General features: G+C 47.9%; 1 protein-coding gene and 1 long non-coding RNA gene across 3 annotated transcripts; one reads left to right on the forward strand and one right to left on the reverse strand.

The window, feature by feature from the left end:
* Positions 1-1,058: 1,058 nt before the first annotated feature.
* On the forward strand, positions 1,059-3,490 carry LOC311600223. The gene is made up of 2 exons (XR_014780168.1): positions 1,059-2,924; positions 3,011-3,490. It is a non-coding gene; the product is annotated as an uncharacterized lncRNA (long non-coding RNA).
* A 3,923-nt stretch (positions 3,491-7,413) lies between these two features.
* Positions 7,414-20,619, reverse strand: LURAP1 (leucine rich adaptor protein 1). 2 transcript variants are annotated; one of them, XM_084786666.1, is made up of 3 exons: positions 20,202-20,619; positions 8,753-10,945; positions 7,414-8,706 (listed from the first exon to the last, which is right to left on the reverse strand). In XM_084786666.1, exons 1-2 carry the CDS (start codon positions 20,397-20,399, stop codon positions 10,430-10,432), a joined length of 714 nt encoding a protein of 237 aa, XP_084642792.1. In that variant the 5' UTR covers positions 20,400-20,619; the 3' UTR covers positions 7,414-8,706; positions 8,753-10,429. The 2 variants fall into 2 exon arrangements, with proteins under 2 accessions (XP_084642792.1, XP_084642793.1); XM_084786667.1 differs by having other exon boundaries at positions 8,693-8,710.
* Between the last annotated feature and the right edge of the window lie 103 nt (positions 20,620-20,722).

Genomic DNA, 20,722 nt, shown 5'->3' on the forward strand with positions numbered 1-20,722 from the left:
TAATAAAATTAAAATTAAAATTTTAAAAAAGGGGAAAAAAGAGTTACTTATGTCCTTTTCTTGGCTTTTAGACTGTGAGAACAATTTGAATTTTGAATTTCCCTAGGAATCTCCTGCTGGGAGAAAAGATGGCTGTGAGCAGCTAAAAGAACAAAACACAGCTTGGCGCTGGTGGCGCTGGTGGCGCACGCCTTTAATCCCAGCATTTGGGAGGCAAAGGCAGGTGGATCGCTGTGAGTTCAAGGCCAGCCTGGTCTACAAGTCGAGTTCAGGACAGCCAAGGCTACACAGAGAAACCCTGACTCGGGAAAAAAAAAAAACAACCACATACCAAAAAAAAAAAGTTAACTTCATTGCCATAAATATAAAGCCATCCTGCGCCACATAGTCAGAACTTGTGTAGTGAGAATTTGGGAATGTATGGTTTCTTTAAAAAGAACAGAAATACTATAAGAATATGTTTTCGTTTAATCCCAGGTGTGGGGATAGGGGCTGCTGCTCCCGGCTACTATTTGCAGCAGCTGATTGGCTTGCCTCGTGCTCTAGCAGAGGCATTGTTTTACCAGCCGCGGGTAGTTTCTGCAATTGTATGAAGTTTGGAATTCTGGAAATTTTTTAGAGGGTCTATAAATGCTAGGGCCCCAGAGGCGGGGTTGGTGGTTGATAATCATCTGGGGGCTGGAAAGGTGGCTTGATTTGGCATGAGCACTTGTTTCTCTTGCAGAGGACTCAGGAGTTAGTTCACGGGCAATCCCACAAGCCTGCCTTCAGGGTCCTAGCAGCTTCGTAGGTCATCGCTTGCCACCACCGCCAGGTGCACTAGGTGCGTGCCAGATAAAAAGGTCCTGCCTGCGCCTCCCTCTCTCTCTCTCCCTCTCCCTCTCTCTCTCTCTCTCTCTCTCTCTCTCTCTCTCTCTCTCTCCCTCTCCCTCTCTCTCTCCCTCTCCCTCCCTCCCTCCCTCCCTCCCTCCCTCTCTCTCCCCCTCTCTCCCTTTCCCCCGCCCCCTTCTCTCCCCTCCCCTCATGACCCACCCACTCTATCTCTTCCCAGCCTTCCCCCTTTGCCACAATAAACCTCCTTCGTATCAGATTTGTTGCGAGGTGTGTAATTCCGCAGGGGTACATCTTGTGCCCCCACTGCCCCATAACACAACATCAGATTCAGTTCCCAGCATCCATGTGGTGGCACCACAGGCAGGCATGTGATGCAGGTACATACACCAAGCAAAATAGTCAATACTCTAAAAAACTTTATCTTCAAAATGTTATAATCTAGACTCTCCTCAGAAACACCTCACAGATAGTGACAGGCACTCTGCTGGGACATTGTCTCTAAGGCCCAACCTAGCAGACTTGATGCGCCCATAGACATACATGTATGCAGGCAAAACACACATAAAATAAATTTTACAAATAATAAACTCCTTAGTCTCTGGTAACCTGCCTGGTGTCTCTTTGTGTCCCATCCTCTCTTTCCCCAATTCCCCGCCACATTCAGAACCTCTTTCCACTGTGTGGGCGTAGTTAGCAGCAAGTCCCTTTACCTGCCTGCTGTCTTGTCATTTTGTTTTGTCTGGTTGGCTGATTGGTTGGTTGGTTGGTTGTTGCTGCTACTGTTGCTTCTCTGTGTGGTCCTGGCCATTCTAGAACCCACTCTGTATATCAGGCTGACCTCAAACTCAACCTGTGGCTGCCTTCTGAGTACTGGGATTAAAGGCATGCACTTCCACTGTCAACCTTGTTTCTGTTTTTCTTTCTTTTTTTTTGTGTGTGTGTAGGGGGGGTTTTCTTTTCTTTTTCCCTGCTGCACAAATGTTTATTGGGGGAGGGGGCATCAGTCCTACTTGGCTGCTGCCTTCCTCATGGCTGCCGGTACGTTGCTAAGCTCCTCCCCCTTCCTCTTGGTCCGGATGTGCGTGCCCACCCTCTTCTCAATGAACTTGAGCGCACGTTTGTCCCTGGACACCTTGCCCAGCTCCATGGCACCTGCTCGTAGGACTCGAAGCCGCACCTCCCCCCTGATCACGTCTCGCACGAACCTGGTGTGCTTGGTGAGGCGCCTGCCTCGGCATGGTGACATTCTTCTTCACCTTGTGGTCCTTGTAGAGGTCCTCGGCCAAGGGGTAGTGCAGGGCCACGACTCTGATAGCGGCCGCAACGGAAAGCATTTGTTTGTCATTTTGGGTTGTTGTTGGTTTTTTGTGATTTTTGTTTGGTTGGTTTTTGGGGTTTGTTTGTTCGTTCGTTTGTTTTAGACAGGGTTTCCCTGTGTAGCCTTAGCTGTACAAGACTCGCTTTGTAGACCAGGCTGGCCTGGAACTCACAGCTAGCGATCCACCCGCCTCTGCCTCCCAAGTGCTGGGATTAAAGGCGTTCGCCACAACTCCTGGCTCTCTTTGTTTCTTTTTCAATGTTATTGTGTGTGTGCGGGTGCATATATATATGTAGGTGTCTAGGCATGTGTGTACAGGTGACTAGAGGGCAGAGGACAAGGTGGGTATTGTTTGTTCATCATGCACTGCTCCCCATGTGTTTCGGTTTTTTTGGTGTTTTTTGGTTTTTTGATCCCCTTGTGTTTTGAGATAGGACTCTCATTGGCCTGGAACTCACCAAGTATGCTAGTCAGGCTGGCCTACGAGCCTCAGAGGCTTGCCTGTTTCACCCTCCCTTAGCGCTAGCCACCACACCTCACTTTTTTATGTGGCTTCTAAGGATTAAGCCCATGTTCTCCTGGGCAGGTGTGATGGTGCAGTGGTTAAAGGCAGCTTGACTAGCTGAGTTCTATCCCCAGGACCCCATGGTAGACAGAGAGAACCAACTCCTGCGCAGTGTTCTCTGGCCTACTCCCATGCGTTACGGCAAGTTCACCCCTACCCCTGATAAATAAACAATAAACTAAAGGCTTAAGGAAAAGCAGTTGATTGGTAGGTGTATAATATTCATTACTCTATTTTCTCTACTTTTTTGTTTTGTTATTGCTTTGTGAAGGAGAAATACACTTGTTTTTTAGGATCCCAAGTGCGGGATTGGGACGGTTTTGTGAGAGAACAGGTGATGTTAATCCACTAGAAGACCGACCACCTCGTGCGGGAGCTTGATTGTTGCCAGCTGAAAAGATGCCGTGAATCTTTTATATATCTGGGAGGAGATATATAAATGAGCCCAGAATTGGAGGCGGCGGCTTTTTGGAGACTTAGGATAGTTTTGCCTGTTCATCACTGCTCTTCGAGACGCTCCAAGAGAGAACCGCTCAAGGGAAGGCTTCGGGGCTCTGGCTCCTGCTGAGGTTCTGGGTTCTGGTTACTCTAGGTTCCAGCAGAAGAAATCCTGCTGATTGTGCCAGGAGAATTGTTCCTCGGAACTGATATCCTTAAGGTTTTGTTATTGTGTCCATTAATCCTCATTTCCTATTGTTTTGGTTAGTCAGGTTATAAGTGACGTATGCTCGGTCACTAAGTTGCTAATAAAATATATTGGTTAAGAAAATTGAGCATACAGCTTTGTTTTTTGTTTTTTGTTTTTTTTGGTTTTTTTTGGGTTTTTTTTGGTTTGGTTTGGTTTTTTTGAGACAGGGTTTCTCTGTGTAGCCTTGGCTGTCCTGGAACTCACTTTGTAGACCAAGCTGGCCTCGAACTCACAGCGATCCCCCTGCCTCTGCCTCCCTCCCGAGTGCTGGGATTAAAGGCGTGCGCCACCACGCCCGGCTTGGTTTGTTTTTTTTGTTTGTTTGTTTGTTTTTGAGACAAGGTTTCTCTGTGTAGCCTTGGCTGTCCTGGAACTCACTTCGTAGACCAGCTAGGATTCAAGGTGTGCGCCACCACACCCAGCCAAAAGTTTTTAAATTATCTGGGCATGTGCATGTGAGTGTATGTGAGTGCATGCATCTCTGATACCCTGGAGATGAAGATACTGGATGTGCTAAGACCCAAACACGGGACCTCTGGAAGAGCATCAAGTGCTCTTAACCACTGAGCCATCTCTCCAGCTCCCCTGTGTTTTATATTTCATATATTTAAAACAAAACAAAAACTGCAAAGATATTACATTTTGATTGAAAGACATTACATTTACAATAACTATAGATCCACACCTGTAAGTTTAAAAGAGAATAAAACAAAACAAAATTATGGAACAGCATTACTCTATAAAAATGATATGGAACACTAGGCATGGTGGTATGCACATGGAATCCTAGTCTCAGAAGTCTGAGGCAGGAGGATCCTTGAATGCCAAGCTAACCTGGGCTTACAAGTAAGACCTTGTTTGGGTTTTATTTGTTTCTGTAAGGTATGGTGCTTTAGACGTACAATCCCAGTACTTGGAAGATGGAAGCAAGAAGGTCAGGAGTTCAAGGTCAGCCTCAGCTACACAGTGAGCTGAAGGCCAGTTTGGGCTATATAAGACTTTGCCTCGAGAAAATAAGGGGGTGGGAGAAGGAATGAAAGACACTAAAGCATTTGTCTTACTGTTCTCGTATGAACTTTATTGCAGAGTAAGTAAATGGTCCTCTGAGGTGTGAAGTTTTTCTGTACAGAATTAGACTAATGAAAATGTGCTAATAGTGTCAATAAATCATAGCTTTGTAATCCCAGTGAAGTCAAAGGATCATTAGTGGATGGTAAGACACCTGGGTGGAAAGTTTATAGGTATCACGGTCTGAAATTAGAAGGAGTGTGAGGCCTGACATGTGCAGGGAAGGAGAACTGTCCGACCAAAAAAATCGGTGGCGCACACCATTAATCCCAGCACTGGGGAGGCAGAGGCAGGCAGATCGCTGTGAGTTCGAGGCCAGCCTGGTCTACAAAGTGAGTCCAGGACAGCCAAGGCTACACAGAGAAACCCTGTCTCAAAAAAAAAAAAAAATCTATGCTCTGTGGAATAAGTAAAAAATAAGTCTCACATTGTGTTGTCACTGAAATATGAGAATAGTTCATTATAGAAGTTAGTTTACTATCAAAGTATACCATTTATATATATTAAAGCATGTCAAAGTACAGGCTCATATATACACACACATATACCTATGTACATACACACATGCACAAATACATACATAAATATATTTAAAGATACATTTCCAAACATATATTGACAAGTTTTGAGTGTATACCTATGTCCAAGAGAAGGCTGAAACTACGGACCAGGAACTAAAAGAAAGACATGGGTCTAGTATCCGCGATAATTAACCACTAAGGAATAAAAACCATTTAAAAGGGAGTCTGTGCTTGCCAGGGAGAACCCGGGTTAGTCTGCTGGGAGTGTAATTACCTCTGCCTGGAGAAGCAGGCTCACATAGTGGTCCTGAAGAAAAGAAGCTGTCAAGGGCCCTGCCTGCAGAAACACTCTGCCTTGGTCACAGGGGCTACAGGCTTTTAAAAGTCTTAAGTATGTTCTCCCAAGACTGTTTTTTTTTTTTTTTAATTTCTGGAGGCTGATCTCAAACTTGCCACCTGCCTGCCCCAGCCCCCCGAGAGCTGGGATTGTCAGCATGTACCAACACGCCCAGTCTCACTGGTTTTTAAGCCACCGAGTTTGTGCTAATTCATTACATCAGCAACAGGAAATCAATATACTGCCTTATCTCCTAGGAGAATAAGAGTGGCTGAGCCAGTTAAGTGAGGAACCATAGGTCTCCTGGAAGGCCTCACAGTCACAATGACCTTCATCCCACTGTGGCTTACTTGTTACCTATCTGAAATTAGCAAACTTCTAAGCAACAATATGTTGGTGACAATGGCTTATAGGATTCAGAATAAAATGTTTTTAAATGCTTAATATATAAACCAGGCTAATTTGCTTTTTAGACATTACACGTCCTTGTAGCCTTCTACATACACATTACTCTCCGAGCGTGTGTAACTGAATACTCAGCATGCACCTGGAACTGTACCCACAATGAGTTTGTGCTCACTGTAACCCCAAGTAGTTCTGAGACAGCCACTCAGCTCAAGGGTTAGCCTCACCACCACTCCCCACTCTTACCACGTCCACACCTAACAGCTGACCTCTCTCGCAGCCTTGTCCGGACAGATGGAGGCAGACTGGCCGGACCCATCTTTGTTCTCTCCGGTCCTGTTTCCCAAGCTACCATCTTTGCATTATGAATTCTGAGGAAGGGTCAGCATACTTGAAGAGCAGTGTGCTTCCTCTGTCCAGACTTCCATCCTGTTTCCATCTCATTCTTTTTGTTTGTTTTTTGGTTTTTTGTTGTTGTTGTTGTTTTGTTTTTTGTTTTGTTTTTTGTTTGTTTTTTTTTTGTTTGTTTTGTTTTTCGAGACAGGGTTTCTGTTTTTTGTTTTTTTGATGACAGGATTTCTCTGTGTAGCCTTGGCTGGCCTGGACCTACTTTGGCCTGGACCAGGCTGCCCTCCAACTCACCTGCCTCTGCCTCCTGAGTGCCAGGATTAAAGGCACGCGCCACCGCGCCCGGCTTCCATCTCATTCTTGTCTCTCTGCATCTATCACCTCTCCCCACTTCTCAGAGCTCTCAAACAACGCTTACCTTTAGCTCATAAAAGTCCATGCTAACGGGGCAGCCAGGCCTCAGCCAGGCAGCCTAGAGGCAGGTAGGAAAGACCAGGGATATATTTACTGTGGCTCCTGGACTCCTCAGATGATGGAGACTAATGGTATTAAGAGAGGATACCCAAACTGGGCATGTTGTTGGTGCACGCCTTTAATCCCAGGACTCGGGAGGCAGAGGCAAGTGGATCACTGTGAGTTCAAGGCCAGCCTGGTCTACAAAGAGAGTTCTATGACAGCCAGGGCAATTACACAGAGAAGCCCTGTCTTGAAAAATCAGAAGAAAAAAAGAAAAAAGAAATTTTTAAAAAGGACACCAAAAGCCAAGTGTGGTGGCTCACACTTATAATTCCAGCACTCAGAAGCTGAGGCAGGAGGATTTCCAACATGTTCCAGACCATCCCGGGCTACAAAGACAAAAACTGGCTACAGAGTAAGATGCTTTCTAAAAAACAAAAAACAAAACAACAACAAAAAAAAAAAAAAAAGAAAGAAAGAAAGAAAAAAATCCTTTAAAAACAGTAACAACAACCAGGCTCAGTAGTGCACACCTGGGATACCAGCACTCATGAAGGCAGAGACAGGAAGATCTCTTGAGTTTGAGGCCATTCTGGTCTACTAAGCAAGTCCAGGACAGTCAAGGCTACATAGAGAAACCCTGTCTAAAAAAGAAACAAACCTATAACAACTCGAATGCACTGGTACACACCTTTAATCCCAGTTCTTAGTAGGCAGAGGCAGGCTGATCTTTGTGAGTTTGAGGCTAGTCTTGTCTATAATGTGAGTTCCATGACAACCAGACCTATGTAGAGATCCTGTCTCAGAAGAAGAAAACAAAAAATAACAACAGCTGGAGTCTCAAAATCACTCACCCATGTCTCCAGCCCAATACTTTCAAATCACTCGTAGACCTGTGGTAAACCTTCACCCCTGCAACATCAACTTGGTTTTCCTAATTTCACACCACCCTGCTTTTAAACTCCAGCTCCAAAGTGCCAACTCCTGTCCCATGCCTGAACCTTCTCACCCTCCTTCCATGGGGGGGGGGGCGGACACGAGGTTGGTCCTGGGTTTTCCTATCTGTCCAGACCAGCATGCCCTTCACCTAGTTGGGTTGGAATCCCTGACCTCTGCAGACTCAATTGCCTCTTTAGGGGTTGGGTGGGCAGATGAAAGTGTATGTGGGTGTCTCACATACTCAGGCTGGTCTTGAACTTGCTATGTAGCTCAAGATGACTTTGAACCCCTGCTCTGTATCCACCTGTCAAGTGCTGGGATTGCAGGTCAAGTGTGTGCCACCATACCCAGGTAGGTCTCAAATCTTCCAATGAGGAAAATGGTTTTCAGTTCCTTTGGACTTTGGGGCGTTGACTGGGTAGTGTCTAAGGATGGATCTGTGGGTTTGCAGTCAGACAGGAAGGTCCCTCACATGGCCATTGCCACAGTTTCACACCAGACAGAACTAGGCAAGTCTATGCCATCTCTAGGCCTAGTCATCTGGGCGTCCAGGGGGCTAGTCTTCCTGAAACTTGGAGGTTTCAGCCAGCAACTCCAGCAATGCCGCGTGATGGCCACAAGGAGGCAGGCAACCCCTTCAGCTCAGAAACGTATCGCCAGAGACATGAGCCTCAAAAAAAAAAAAAAAAAAAAAAAAAAAAAAAAAGGAATACAGTAATTTCAAAATTCCAGTGTGAAGGGAAGAAGGCAGGAGTCCAAGAGCTATGGCACGGTAAGGAGAGGCTGAACCCTGGGGCTACAGGCACAGTAAGCAGACCTGGCAAGAGCAGAAAGGAGGCTGGAGGCGTCACTGTAGAAATAATCACCTTGAGGCAGGGGAGGAGAGGGTCTGTAGAAGAGCCAGAGGCTGTATAGGATCTGGTGGTTCCGAAACTACTATGGAGGCTCTGGGGCTGGGAGGCAGGAGAGTAGATACCTTAAACTTTGGCTACCTTCCCTTTCCCCAACATGGAATTTCTGAAAAGCAGAAGATAGCTGTTATTGTGGGATTTGGGGAAGACTCCTCTAACTCAGGAGGGCCCACTGAACAAAGATCACACTTTCCCCCTCCACTAATCCAGCTTCAGGGCCCTGGAAAGACAGGGCAGTTACCTGGAACTCAAAGGGTTAATCTCCAAGACGTCATTAAGTCATTCTGGTTTCTTTGATTGTTTTTTGAGACTGGGTCTCACTACACACACACACACACACACACACACACACACACACACACACACACACACACACACACACAGCCTTGGTTGGCCTGGAACTCAGAGATCCACCTGCCTCTCCCTTCTGAGTGCTGGTATTACATGCATGCACTACCACACCCGGCTTATTTGTTTTGGTATTAACCACAGTCTTTGCCCTCTCCCTCTCCCCTTTCTCTGGGCCTGCCCCTTCCCTGAGCCTCAGAACGGCAATTTCCCTGAATTGCTTCTCTAGTGCAATCAGCTAGGGCCTTGGGAGCCAACCCTAGAGCAAGTCCTGATTATACCTCGGGTCCAGGGGTCAGTCATAGGCTTGCCCTAAACAAGGCTTTTCCATCGTTTCTTCCCCCTGTGAGCCCCAGGGACCAAAGGGCCTCTGTGTTTTCCTGCCACACTCCCACATTGTAGCTCAGACAAAGGGATTCCTTGTGTCTCAACCTCAGGCAGGCATCCTTGTGACCAAATGGTGGGAGGCTGGCCAGGATGAGGGAAGGGTAAGTAAGCAGAGGCAGAGATGACAAGCTCACCACACTACCCAAGAGAGGTCCAGAACCCTGACACCTTCACTCTTCTTATTCCCAAACAGCAGTGGGCTGGGGGTGGGGGTGGGGCACACAAAAATACAGAGGCCTAAACCAGGTGTAGTGGCGCACACCCGTAATCCCAGCACTCTGGGAGGCAGAGGCAGGCAGATCTCCGTGAGTTCGAGGCCAGCCTGGTCTACAAAGCGAGTCCAGGACGGCCAAGGCTACACAGAGAAACCCTGTCTCGAAAACCAAAAAGGAAAAAAAATAAAATAAAAATGCAGAGGCCTAAAGAGGAAATTAAGAAGGTGCTTAGACGTGCTCAGACTGAATTCCTGGCAGACGGATCTGGAGGCAAGAAACAGGGATTGAGGGCAGCCCAGGGACGGGGACAGACTGGGGTCTGCAGTAAGGTGAGCCAAGCAGATCTGAGAGCCTACGTGGAGGCCTCTGAGTTTCTTACTCCATAAGAAGATCTGAACAGGGAGGTAGCCACAGACGCGAGAGCCTTGAGAACAAGATGAAAGCACCGCGTTTGAAAAGGTAAGAACTTGAGAAAAGCAGCACAGACATCTGCCGGGAAGAGCGACGTGTTCCCCTCACAAGAGCCAATGGCAGGGACATTAACTGGTACCCTCTATACAGAGCTATCATATGCCAGCAGGGCTAGTATACAGGAATTACTCCTCGGGTATCAATGACAGGAAATGACATCACTAAGAAGGCAGGAAATGGTCCATCTCTCAATTCCAAAGGTATCTAGGAGGGCCAATCCAAGGAGGTTTGGCCCTGAATGTCCCTCCTCTAATCTCCATCTTTTAAAAGGAGGCATCTCAGACTCTTAGGCTTTGGATGAGGCAACTATTCCTCTGTCTCTTCTTCGGTGACCTCTGAGAGACCCTAAAGGCATGGGGAGGGGCATGGAGATACCCTTACATCAGCAGCTATAGGCTAGGCCTCTAGAGTCAATGTCTCTATGGAAATAGCTCTAGGGACCCAATAATTGAGGGGTAAATGCAGAGGCTCTCCAGGGACCAGAGAGATAAGCCAGGCTTCCATGGCAACTGATTCCGGTACAGCCTCTGTCTAGTCTGAGGTTGAGGGAGAGCTGACGGAGACTTGGGCCAAAAGTGGAAAGAGCCATGAAGTACAAATGGGTAAGATTTTTTTTTTTTACAAGAATGTCACATCATCCTGGCACTGTCCCCAGTACCAAGGAGCCTCAAAGCCCTGCTTGGCATCGTCATCCTCTGATGGCTCAGGTGGTCCACCTTGGAGTTCTTCCCCTGGGAGCTTCCAGGTTAAGCTCCCTAGCTTGGTGGATGTCATGTCCACATCAGTCCTGGCCCTGTCTTCGCTGGGTATAACCTTCACCCAGTCAACCTCGGGACAGGAAGGCCCAGGGAGTCCTTGTTCATCCTGCTCTCTGGGGGACACAGTGTCCAAGAAGCTGCCTATAGAGACGCTGTCCAGCCGGTCAGCGGAACTGGTATCCGGCAGGCTGTCCCAACTGCCCCGCCTTGAGCGACTTGGGCTTCCGCCAGTCAGACTGTACTGGCTGCTGGTGAGGCTGCTGCAATGGCTGGTCAGTGTTCCCCGTTCTTCCAATAGCCAACGGACGGCCTCGATACCCTCGTTCAAGGTCACCAGCTGCTGCAGGATCTTCACATCGATAGCCCGCAGGTAAGCCTGGAGAATCGAGAAAAGGCGTCAGCTCCAGGTTCCAGGCTAGGAGCTTCCCCGGGTGTTTCCCTAACCTTGTAGTCCAGCCTGCCTCACTTGACTTTCACGCAGAAAGAGAACGGTCTGGGATAGGGCCGTCAGAGCAAAGAGACTCCAGTTTGAATCTTCAGATGGGGCTCAGCTAGGTTGGAGATACATGCAGCTCAGTGGAGAATAACTTGTCTCTTAGCGTGTGTGAAATCCTGGGTTCCATCCCTGCCTCAAAAAAAAAAAAAAAAAATCCAACTTTCCAGCTAGGTGGTGGCACCCGCCTTTAACCCAGGCAGAGGCAGGAGGATCTCTGAGTTCAGCCTGAAGCTAGCCTGATCTACAGAGCAAGTTCCAGGACAGCCAGACCTACACAGAGAAACCCTGTCTTTCCTCCCTCCACTCACTCTCTCACTCTCTCTCTCTCTCCCCCCCTCTAACACACACACACACACACACACACACACACACACACACACACATACACACACAACAACAACAACAAAAAGTAGCTTTCCTTTTTTTCCCCCTAAGACAAGGTTTCTCTGTGTAGCCTTGACTGTCCTGGACTTACTTTGTAGACCAGGCTGGCTTCAAACTTACAGCAATCCACCTGCCTCTGCCTCCCGAGTGCTGGGATTAAAGACATGCGCCACCCATCACCCCACCACTCCATGCCAAAACCAACTTTCCTACAGATTAGCTACATGTCTGTAAGTATCTATCTTATTTTCTTTGAGCCTCAGTGTCCTTGATTGAAAAATAAACACTAAATCATTCACTTCACAGCATGGGAGCAAGGATTTTGAAACTGTCAGGTGTGTACTTTCTACAGTGGAGTCTTAGTAGATGTTAAAAATTAAAATATGTTGGGAGGCAGAGGCAGGCAAATCGCTGTGAGTTCGAGGCCACCCTAGTCTACAAAGCGAGTCCAGGACACTCAAGATAACATAGAGAAACCCTGTCTCAAAAACAAAACAAAGGGCTGGAGAGATGGCTCAGTGGTTAAGAGCGCCACCTCCTCTTTCAGAGGTCCTGAGTTCAATTTCTCAGCAACCACATGGTGGCTCACAACCATCTATAATGAGATCTGCTTCCCTCTTCTGTAGAGCACTCATATGCAATAAATAAAGTAAATAAATATTTTTTAAAATGTTAAATAAAATGTGAGGCTAAAGGGCTGTGTGGCTCAGTGGGAAGAACACTTGCCTAGCATGCACTAAGCCCTGAGTTTCATCCCTGGCACCAGCCAGATAGACTAGGTATAATGACGCACACTTGTAATGCGGGCACTCAGGAGACAGAAGCAAGTGGACCGGAAGGTCAAGGTCATTCTCAGCCACATTGGCAGTTCAAGACAAGCCTGGGCTTCGTGGGGGCCCTGTTTCAAAATTAATGAGACAATAATAAAACAAAACAAGGCTGATTATGACAGTCCATGCATATAACTCTAGCGCTTAGGCTACAGAAACACTTGGGAGACAGAGGCAGGAGAATCTCTGTGAGTTCAAGGGCAGCCTGCTTACAAGGTGAGTTCCAAGCCAGCCAAGACTTCATAGTAAGACCCTGTCTCAAAAATCAAACAGGCAAACAAAAAGGCTGAGGTAGGAGAATGAAGAGTTTGAGGCCAGAGGCTAGAGAGATGGCGCACCAGTTAAGTGTTCAGGGCTCCTGCAGAGGACTGGAGTTTGGTTCCAGACCGCACACAGGGTGACTCACAACCTCTTAAAACTACAGCTCCAGGGGCTGGAGAGATGGCTCAGTGGTTAAGAGCTCCGCCTGCTCTTCCAGAGGTCCTGAGTTCAATTTCCAGCAACCACATGGTGGCTCACAACCATCTATAATGTGATCTGATACCCTCTTCTGCAGATAAAGCACTCATATGCAATAAATAAAATCTAAAACAAAAACAAAAACAAAACAAAACTACAGCTCTAGAAAATCCAACCCCCTTTTCTTACCTTGATAGGCACATACACATATGTACAGACACACAGGCACATAAGTAAAAATAACAAAAGATTTTAAAACGTTAAAGGAGTTTGAGGCTAGTGTAAGACTTCTTTTCAAAAACTACAAATCCAGAGTTAGGGTTAATGCAGAGTATCTGCCCAGCATGTCTAATTCAATACACACACATACACACACACACACACACACACATACACACATACACACACACACACATCCAAAATCCATTCTAACTGTCTGTTGTGGTTTCAATAAGAATGGCACCCATATAATAAAAATTAAAAAAAAAAAAAAAGAATGGCACCCATACATTCATATGTTTAAATGCTTATCCCATAGGGAGTGGTACCATTAGAAGGGGTGGCCTTGTTGGAGTAGGTGTGGCTTTGTTGAAGGAGTGTGTCACTAGTGGGTGGGCGTTGAGGTCACCTCTGCTCAAGCTACACCTAGTGTGTCTCAGTCTCCTTTTGCCTGTGGATCAAGATGTAGAATTCTCAGCTACATGGTAGGTAGTACCATGTCTACCTACGTTCTACCATGTTTCCTGCAGTGATGTGACGGACTAAACCTCTAAACTGTAAGCCAGCCCCAATTAAATATTTTCCTTTATAAGAGTTGCCATGGGGGTGGGGGGTTGGAGAGGTGGCTCAGAGGTTAAGAGGACTGGCTGCTCTTCCAAAGGTCCTGAGTTCAATTCCCAGCAACCACATGGTGGCTCACAGCCATCTCTAATGAGACCTGGTGCCCTCACATGTGGGCAGAACACTGTATAAATAATAAATAAATAAATCTTTAAAAAAAAAAAATTGGGCTGGAGAGATGGCTCAGAGGTTAAGAGCACCAGCTATCCTTCCAAAGGTCCTGAGTTCAATTCCTGGTGGCTGCATGATGGCTCAGAACCATCTAGAATGAGATCTGGTGCCCTCTTCTGGGTTGTAGGTGTTATATGCAAACAGAACATTGTTTACCTAATAAATAAATAAACCTTAAAAAAAGAAAGAAAGAAAGAAAAGAAAGCCTAACTAAGATAATGGGCTTCAAATTTCTCCCCTACCCCTCCACCCCCCACCCCGCCAGATAGGGTTTCTGTGTGTAGCTTTGACAGTCCTAGCTTTGTAGACCAGGCTGGCTTCAAACTTAACAATGATCCACCTGCCTCTGCCTCCTGCACCACCACACCTGGCCAAACTATTAGGCCAATCCAGGCTCTCCATTATGGTGACTTTCTATGACTTAGAAAGCAAAGGATAGTTAGTAAGGTATTAGCTGGGAAACAGTCCGGGCCAAAAAGAGGTGGGAGCTGAGGAATCAGGTGGGCACTAACTTGGTTCCCTGTACCCTGAAGACTGGGGTGACAAGGCTTGAAGGAAGAAGAGCTAAGCAGAGAGTCTCCTGAAAGTAAGAGTGACCTCCAGGCTGGAGAGATGGCTCAGAGGTTAAGAGCACTGGCTACTCTTCCAGAGGTCCTGAGTTCAATTCCCAGCAACCACATGGTGGCTCACAACCATCTATAATTAGATCTGGTGCCCTATTCTGGTGTAAATGCAGGCAAAATACTGTATACTTAATAAATAAATAAATCTTTTTTTAAAAAAAAGAGTGACCTCCAGTGTAATCTCCAGAGTGTGTCTCTCTCTCTCTCTCTCTCTCTCTCTCTCTCTCTCGGTTTTTTGAGACAAGGTTTCTCTGTGTAGCCTTGACTGTCCTGGACCTGCTCTGAAGACCAGGCTGGCCTCGAACTCACAGCGATTCGCCTGCCTCTGCCTCCCAAGTGCTGGGATTAAAGTCATGCGCTACCACCACCCACCTGTGAGTTAGCCTTTCTCAAGCACAAATCTGAACCTGCCTCAATGCTTCACTCTGAGAGAGTGAAATCTGAACACATCAGCAGCTGCATTCAAAAGCCTGCCATATTATAACCCTTGTCCATCTCTCTAGCTTAAGTCTAACATAGTTCATTATGAATCAAGATCTTGTCACATTTGTTGTTGTTGTTGTTTTGTTTTTTCCCCCTAGACAGGGTTTCTCTGTGCAACAGAGCTCTGGTTGTCCTGGACTCTTGTTGTAGACCAGGCTGGCTTTGAACTCACAGAGATCCACCTGCCTCTGCAAAGGTGTGCACCACCACCACCGCCTGGCTGTTTTGTTTGGTTTGGTTTTGGTTTCTTTTAGACTTATTTAGTTATTATTTATACAGTATTCTGCCTACAAGTACACCTGCACACCAGAAGAGGGCACCAGATCACATTATAGATGGTTGTGAGCCACCATGAGATTGCTAGGAATTGAACTCAGGACCTTTGGAAGAACAGCCAGTGCTCTTAACCTCTGAGCCATCTCTCTAGCCCCTGTTGTTGTTTTGAGTCACATCTCACTATGTATCCCTGGCTGGCCTGGAACTCACTATGAATACCAGGCTAGCGTCAGACTCTATTTACCCTTGCCTTGTCCTGGGATTAAAGAAGTGTGTCCTCACACCTATAACAGTATTGCTTTAAGTTTAGATTTATTTCTTTTACCTTTTAATCAAGTTAACAAATTCATATAGAAACGAGCCTGGTGGCACAAGTTTTTAGTTGTTATTTTGTTTTTTGTTTGTTTGTTTGTTTTTGAGACAAGGTTTCTCCAGGCTGGCCTTCAGTTTATATAGACCTGTCTTTCTCTGCTTCCCAAGTGCTGGGATTAAAGGGGTGCACCACCACCGCCCAGTTTGTGTCAGAGATTGTAATTCCAGCTTCTGAAAAGGTAAAGGCAAAGTTGCAAAATCAGGGAGGGACATTCTAGACAATTGTTTCAAAATGAAAAGATATTTTTAAAAAGGACTTGGAGGGCCAGCAAGGTAGCTTAACAGGTACGGGCACCTTCCTCTGCCTCCCGGTGCTGGGATTCAAAGTGTATCTCACAATGCCTGGCTTCACTTGCTGTTCCTGAAGAAGATGAGGATTCAGTTCCCAGCACCCACGTGGTGCCTCATAACAATCATTAACTCCAGTTCCAGCGGATATAAAGCCCTTTTTTGTTTGTTTCTTTGTTTGTTTGTTTTTCTTTTGTTTTTGTTTTTCAAGACAGGGTTTCTCTGTGTAGCCCTGGCTGTCCTGGACTCACTTTGTAGACCAGGCTGGCCTCGAACTCACAGAGATCCGCCTGCCTCTGCCTCCTGAGTGCTGGGATTAAAGGCATGCGCCACCAAGCCTGGCTAGCCCTCTTATGACACCTGCAGGCACCAGTCATGCACGTGGTCCACAAGCAAAACAATGAAACATAGAAAAAATATAATTTATTTAATTCCCTGTGACAAATGGTAGAGAAAACAACTACTACAGAAAACTGTGCATAACAGAAGGGCCGGTAACCCGCACCTAGATGAAAGGCCTGAGCGAAGACCAGTCAGGCTGGACTTGACCAGACAGTGGAGAGAAGCATTCCAACCAGAGGATGCCCTTTCCTCCAATTCTCAGTGTCACCTGACACTGAGACCTGATACCACATCACTCCTGCTCAGCTCTTCTGGGAGGCAGGCCCTCATTCCAGCATTTTTTCCCTTCAACTTCTGATCCTGCTGCCTAACCTCCAGAGCGCAGGGATCACAGGTATGCCCCGCCACACCCAGTGCTATGTTAGTGCTGAGGAGATTCAGCTCCTCCGGGCTTTCTGCATGCAAGGCGAGCCGAGCACATTCCTTAGCCCCCATCACTGCTCCTCTTCCTGTACAAGCCTCAGGCTGCCTCCTCCTTCCCAGTCTCCTCAGGTCATCAGCTCCCTAAGAGCAGTTCCCGCCCAACTCATTTGAGGTTCTCTGCCTGAGGTGGCGCAGAGCACCTGTCCTTTGATTTTGTGATTCTCTTGCCTTAACTATCAGATCTTTCTGGTGGTCCCCAAGAATCGAGAGGTTGAGTAGTACTGTGTTGCTTAGGAAACCAACCTGAGCACCGGAGGATTCTTTAATCCCGTGACAGAGGGATTCCCTAACTGTGACAGCATCATCTCCCAGAATAGAAGCAGAAGGCTTTCTCGGCAAAAAAAAAGAAACTCGTTTCATGCCATCTCTTTGGAAACAGAGCAGAAGATAAACAGAGGCCACCCAGCGCTTTTCCCTGGAGGCTTCCTACTCTTCCACAGGTGTCGATTAGACTCTGCCCAGCCCAAGTGTCCCGGGCAGGGCTCCCTCTTTGCTCAACCCAAACCAGGCCTCAGGGTAAAAGCCTGCAGACCAATTTCTAGATCTCTGGTAACCGACTCTTGGGATTAACAATGGTCACTAAATTAAAAGCTCTTAACAGGTGTCTAGTTCCAAAACTACCCCCTTCCCAACCCCCTGCACCAAAGGGTAAAAAGCCCTGCGGACAAAGATGAGACAAAACACACCAGAAGCAGAGACAAGATTTGAACCCACGCCTTTCTCCCATTCCTTGCCTAATGCTTTTTCACAAACCGCTCTGTGGAGGTGGCTTCTCATAGCAACAGCTCTTTGGCTGGACTGGGAGGCAGGCCGCCATTGTTCGCCATTCCCACACATCTCCGGATCTGGCTCTTTCCCCCAACTTCTGACTAGGGAAACAAAGCAAGAGCAGGAAGCCAAAAGCAGGGCCGCCCTTGGCCTGAAGGGCAGACAAGCCTCTGCGCCTACGCGAGGAGAGCAGGGAGTGGGACAACTGAAGGGCAGTCCTCCGAGGGCTGAGGGCTTTGGTCACTTCTGCCTTGCGGGCCTCCGATCCGCCCAGCCCTCGCATTTCAGTCAACCGGTGGGTAGAACTGAGTACCGGAAGTGAGAGCTAGCCTGGCTTGAGGAGGGTAGAAAGGAGCTATCTGGGGTCTTCTCATTCTTCTAGTGCACGGGAAGCCTCAGACCCCCAGGCCTGATGGGCCAAAAGTTAAAAGAGATGCAACCCGAAGTTAAATGTACCCACCCCCCCCAAGGTTTATAAAGAACTAGAGTCAGAGGTTAAGCCGGCCTCCAGACTCCTTGTATGAGAAGCAAGCCCATGGGCGGCTGGAATTTTTCTCATTTTAGCAACACGAAATGTGCTCAATGGATCTGGCACAAAGCAGGTCTTCGTGACGAATGAGGTCAGATGATCTGGGCACAAACCTTAGCTTTACTTACCCCCCCCCCCCAACTCCCAAGGCAGGGTTTCTCTGTGTAACCCTCTGGCTGTCCTGGAACTCGCTCTGTAGACCAGGCTGGCCCCGAACTCACAGAGATCCACCTGCCTCTGCCTCCCGAGTGCTGGGATTAAAGGCGTGTGCCACCACTGCCCAGCTTAACTTTACTTCTTTGAGTGACCTTGGGCAGCTGCTTAACTTCTCTGTGCCTCAATCCCTTCATCTATGAAATACCACTTACCTGGCCGAGCATGAAGGGGAACGTCATGTAGGAGTGGGTGTACAGCTGGGCTGCAGAGCGCTCCCTCAGCATGGCCAAGGTTCTAAATTCAATCTCAGTTTCAGCACCTCCAGGAGGTGCCACCCCAGCCCAGCAAGAGCACTGGTTCTCAGAAAGAACCAATGTCACATTCCCAACAGCCTCATAGTTGCTCACAACCGTTTATAACTCCACTCCCAAGGGATTTGATGCTCTCTTTGACCTTCATAGGCAACAGACATGCATGTGGCACACACACACACACACAACCAGCTAAATACTCCAACACATAAAGTTTCTTAAAATTCTTTCAAAAGAGCCAGGCATGTTGGCACACACCTGTAATCCCAGCACTCAGGGAGGCAGAGACAGAGGCAGGTGGATCTCTCTGAATTTGAGGCCAGCCTGGTCTACAAAGCAAGTTCAGGACAGCCAAGGCTACAAAGAGAAACCCAGTCTCAAGAAACAAAAAAACAAAAAAAAAGCAAACAAAACAACTTAGGTTTTGTTTTGGTTTCTGGAGACCGGGTTTCTCTGTGTAGCCTTGGCTGTCCTGGACTTCCTTTGTAGACCAGGCTGGCTTCGAACTCACAGGGGCTGTGAGTTCACCTGCCTCTGCACCACGCCCGACAACAACTTAGTTTCTAAAATGACAAACTAGGTAGGCTTTCTCTGTGCTTTCAGACATTTGTACAATAAGGCAAATCAGGCTTCTTTCAGAGGTGAGTACAGGTAACAGCCCTGATCTGGAGAATTTGGCACTCAACCACAGCCTTCAAGGCCAGTACAGTTTGGCTCTCTTACCATAAAATGAGGTCCCTGGGCTGGCTTTCCGAGAACTCATGTCCTTCCTTCCATCTTCCAGACCTGTTTGACACAAGGTTGTGCACACAGTGGGGCCCCAGGAAGACTTATTACTGACTGTCACCGTGGGTTTCTGGTTCCGAGCCAACAAGTAGCTGGCAATTCCTCAGTTCTCAAGACCTGGCTGCAAATTGGTGGCAGGTGTAATTCATCTCTTTCACCGGAACCAGTGCCCCAGGGGAGCCCGCTGGGGCCCCAGCTGCCCTTTTGGCTCAAAATCTAGACCAACAGCTCCAGGGAAGGGTGGGGGTGTGCTGCCGTTTCCTCCCTTTCTCCCCAAGAAGGTACAGGTGCGACCGTGGGAGTCTGAAAGGAGACTGAGCCCTAAGCAAAGAACCAACTTGAACTTTGTTGCTACTCTGTCTCTATGAAGGTCTCAGAATGGTTAATTCGGTGACCGCGGGACGCTTAGAAAGGGAGGCAGTTTTAGTGTGCCCCCATGCAGCCAGTTTCCAGCAGGTATTACCTCACTAAAGCTCTTTTTTTTTTTTTTTTCCTTCTCTTTCTTTTCCTGAATCCTGACATGAACACCCTGGGCCTTAAGAACAAAACCTTTCCCCTGTTGGCCAGAGGAAGGGGGAGAAAACAGTTGCTTTATAATGCGGGTCTGAGGAAATTGGTGACAGCCCCCTTCCCCCGCCATGCCGATGGGAAAAATGTGCGCTGTACTAAGGTGTGTGTGTGTGTGTGTGTGTGTGTGTGTGTGTGTGTGTGTGTGTGTATATGTGTGTGTGTGTGTGTGTGTGTGCTGCTACTGCTGCTACTTAGCCCCTGCCTCCCTCCTCCCTTATTGGGCAGGGAAAACTTCCAAGCGCTATGCCTCCTACTCTCGGTTCTCAGGACCTATCAACCCTTCACTCACCCTTGCGAGACAAATAATGAGACGTTACTCACTTCACTTGGCCTTCAACCCAGGGTGTATGGATTGATCTAGGAGGGACCCTCCCCTCCACCCTAACTCTGGGAACCTGAGCCTGTCCCTACAAACGGCCCTATACAGAGCACCCCGTCTCCATGGCCTGTAGCACCCACACTCACCAGCTCCATCCTCAGCGCCATGATCTTGTCCCCCAGGCCGTGGCCGGTGTTGGGTGCCCCCGGGAGCAGCACGTCTCCCGAGGTTCCCAGCTCCCACTCGCCTCGAAGTCCGCGGAGCAGCCCTTCGGGGGTCTTCCTGCCCACCTTGCCCTCCACGTCTCGCAAGTCAGGCGTCTGGGACTCCACGGTCCCCTCCATGTGGGCCCAAACCAGAACAGGATTGGCCGACCGGACCTCGGGGTCCAGTTTTCTAGGGTCCTCGGTTCTCCGCTGCGAACGCGGAGTGAAACCGGTGGGTCCCCGCCCGCGCCGCGCAAGGGGCAGGAGGAGGGCGCCGTAACGCTCAGAAAAGCCGCGCAGTTGGGGGAGAGCGAGATACCGAGTGGTGCGCACACAACTTCTGTCCCTGGATGGCTTGCGGCTGGGCAATCCTGTATTAGGAATTGAAGACCTCAGAGAGCTCAATTCCTTCTCCCTACGTTGGCACCAGCTACGCGCACAGCAAGAAGCTAATAAGTGTT

Source organism: Acomys minous (genome assembly GCF_964271855.1).
Source record: "Acomys minous genome assembly, chromosome: 6".
Lineage (NCBI taxonomy): Eukaryota > Metazoa > Chordata > Mammalia > Rodentia > Muridae > Acomys > Acomys minous.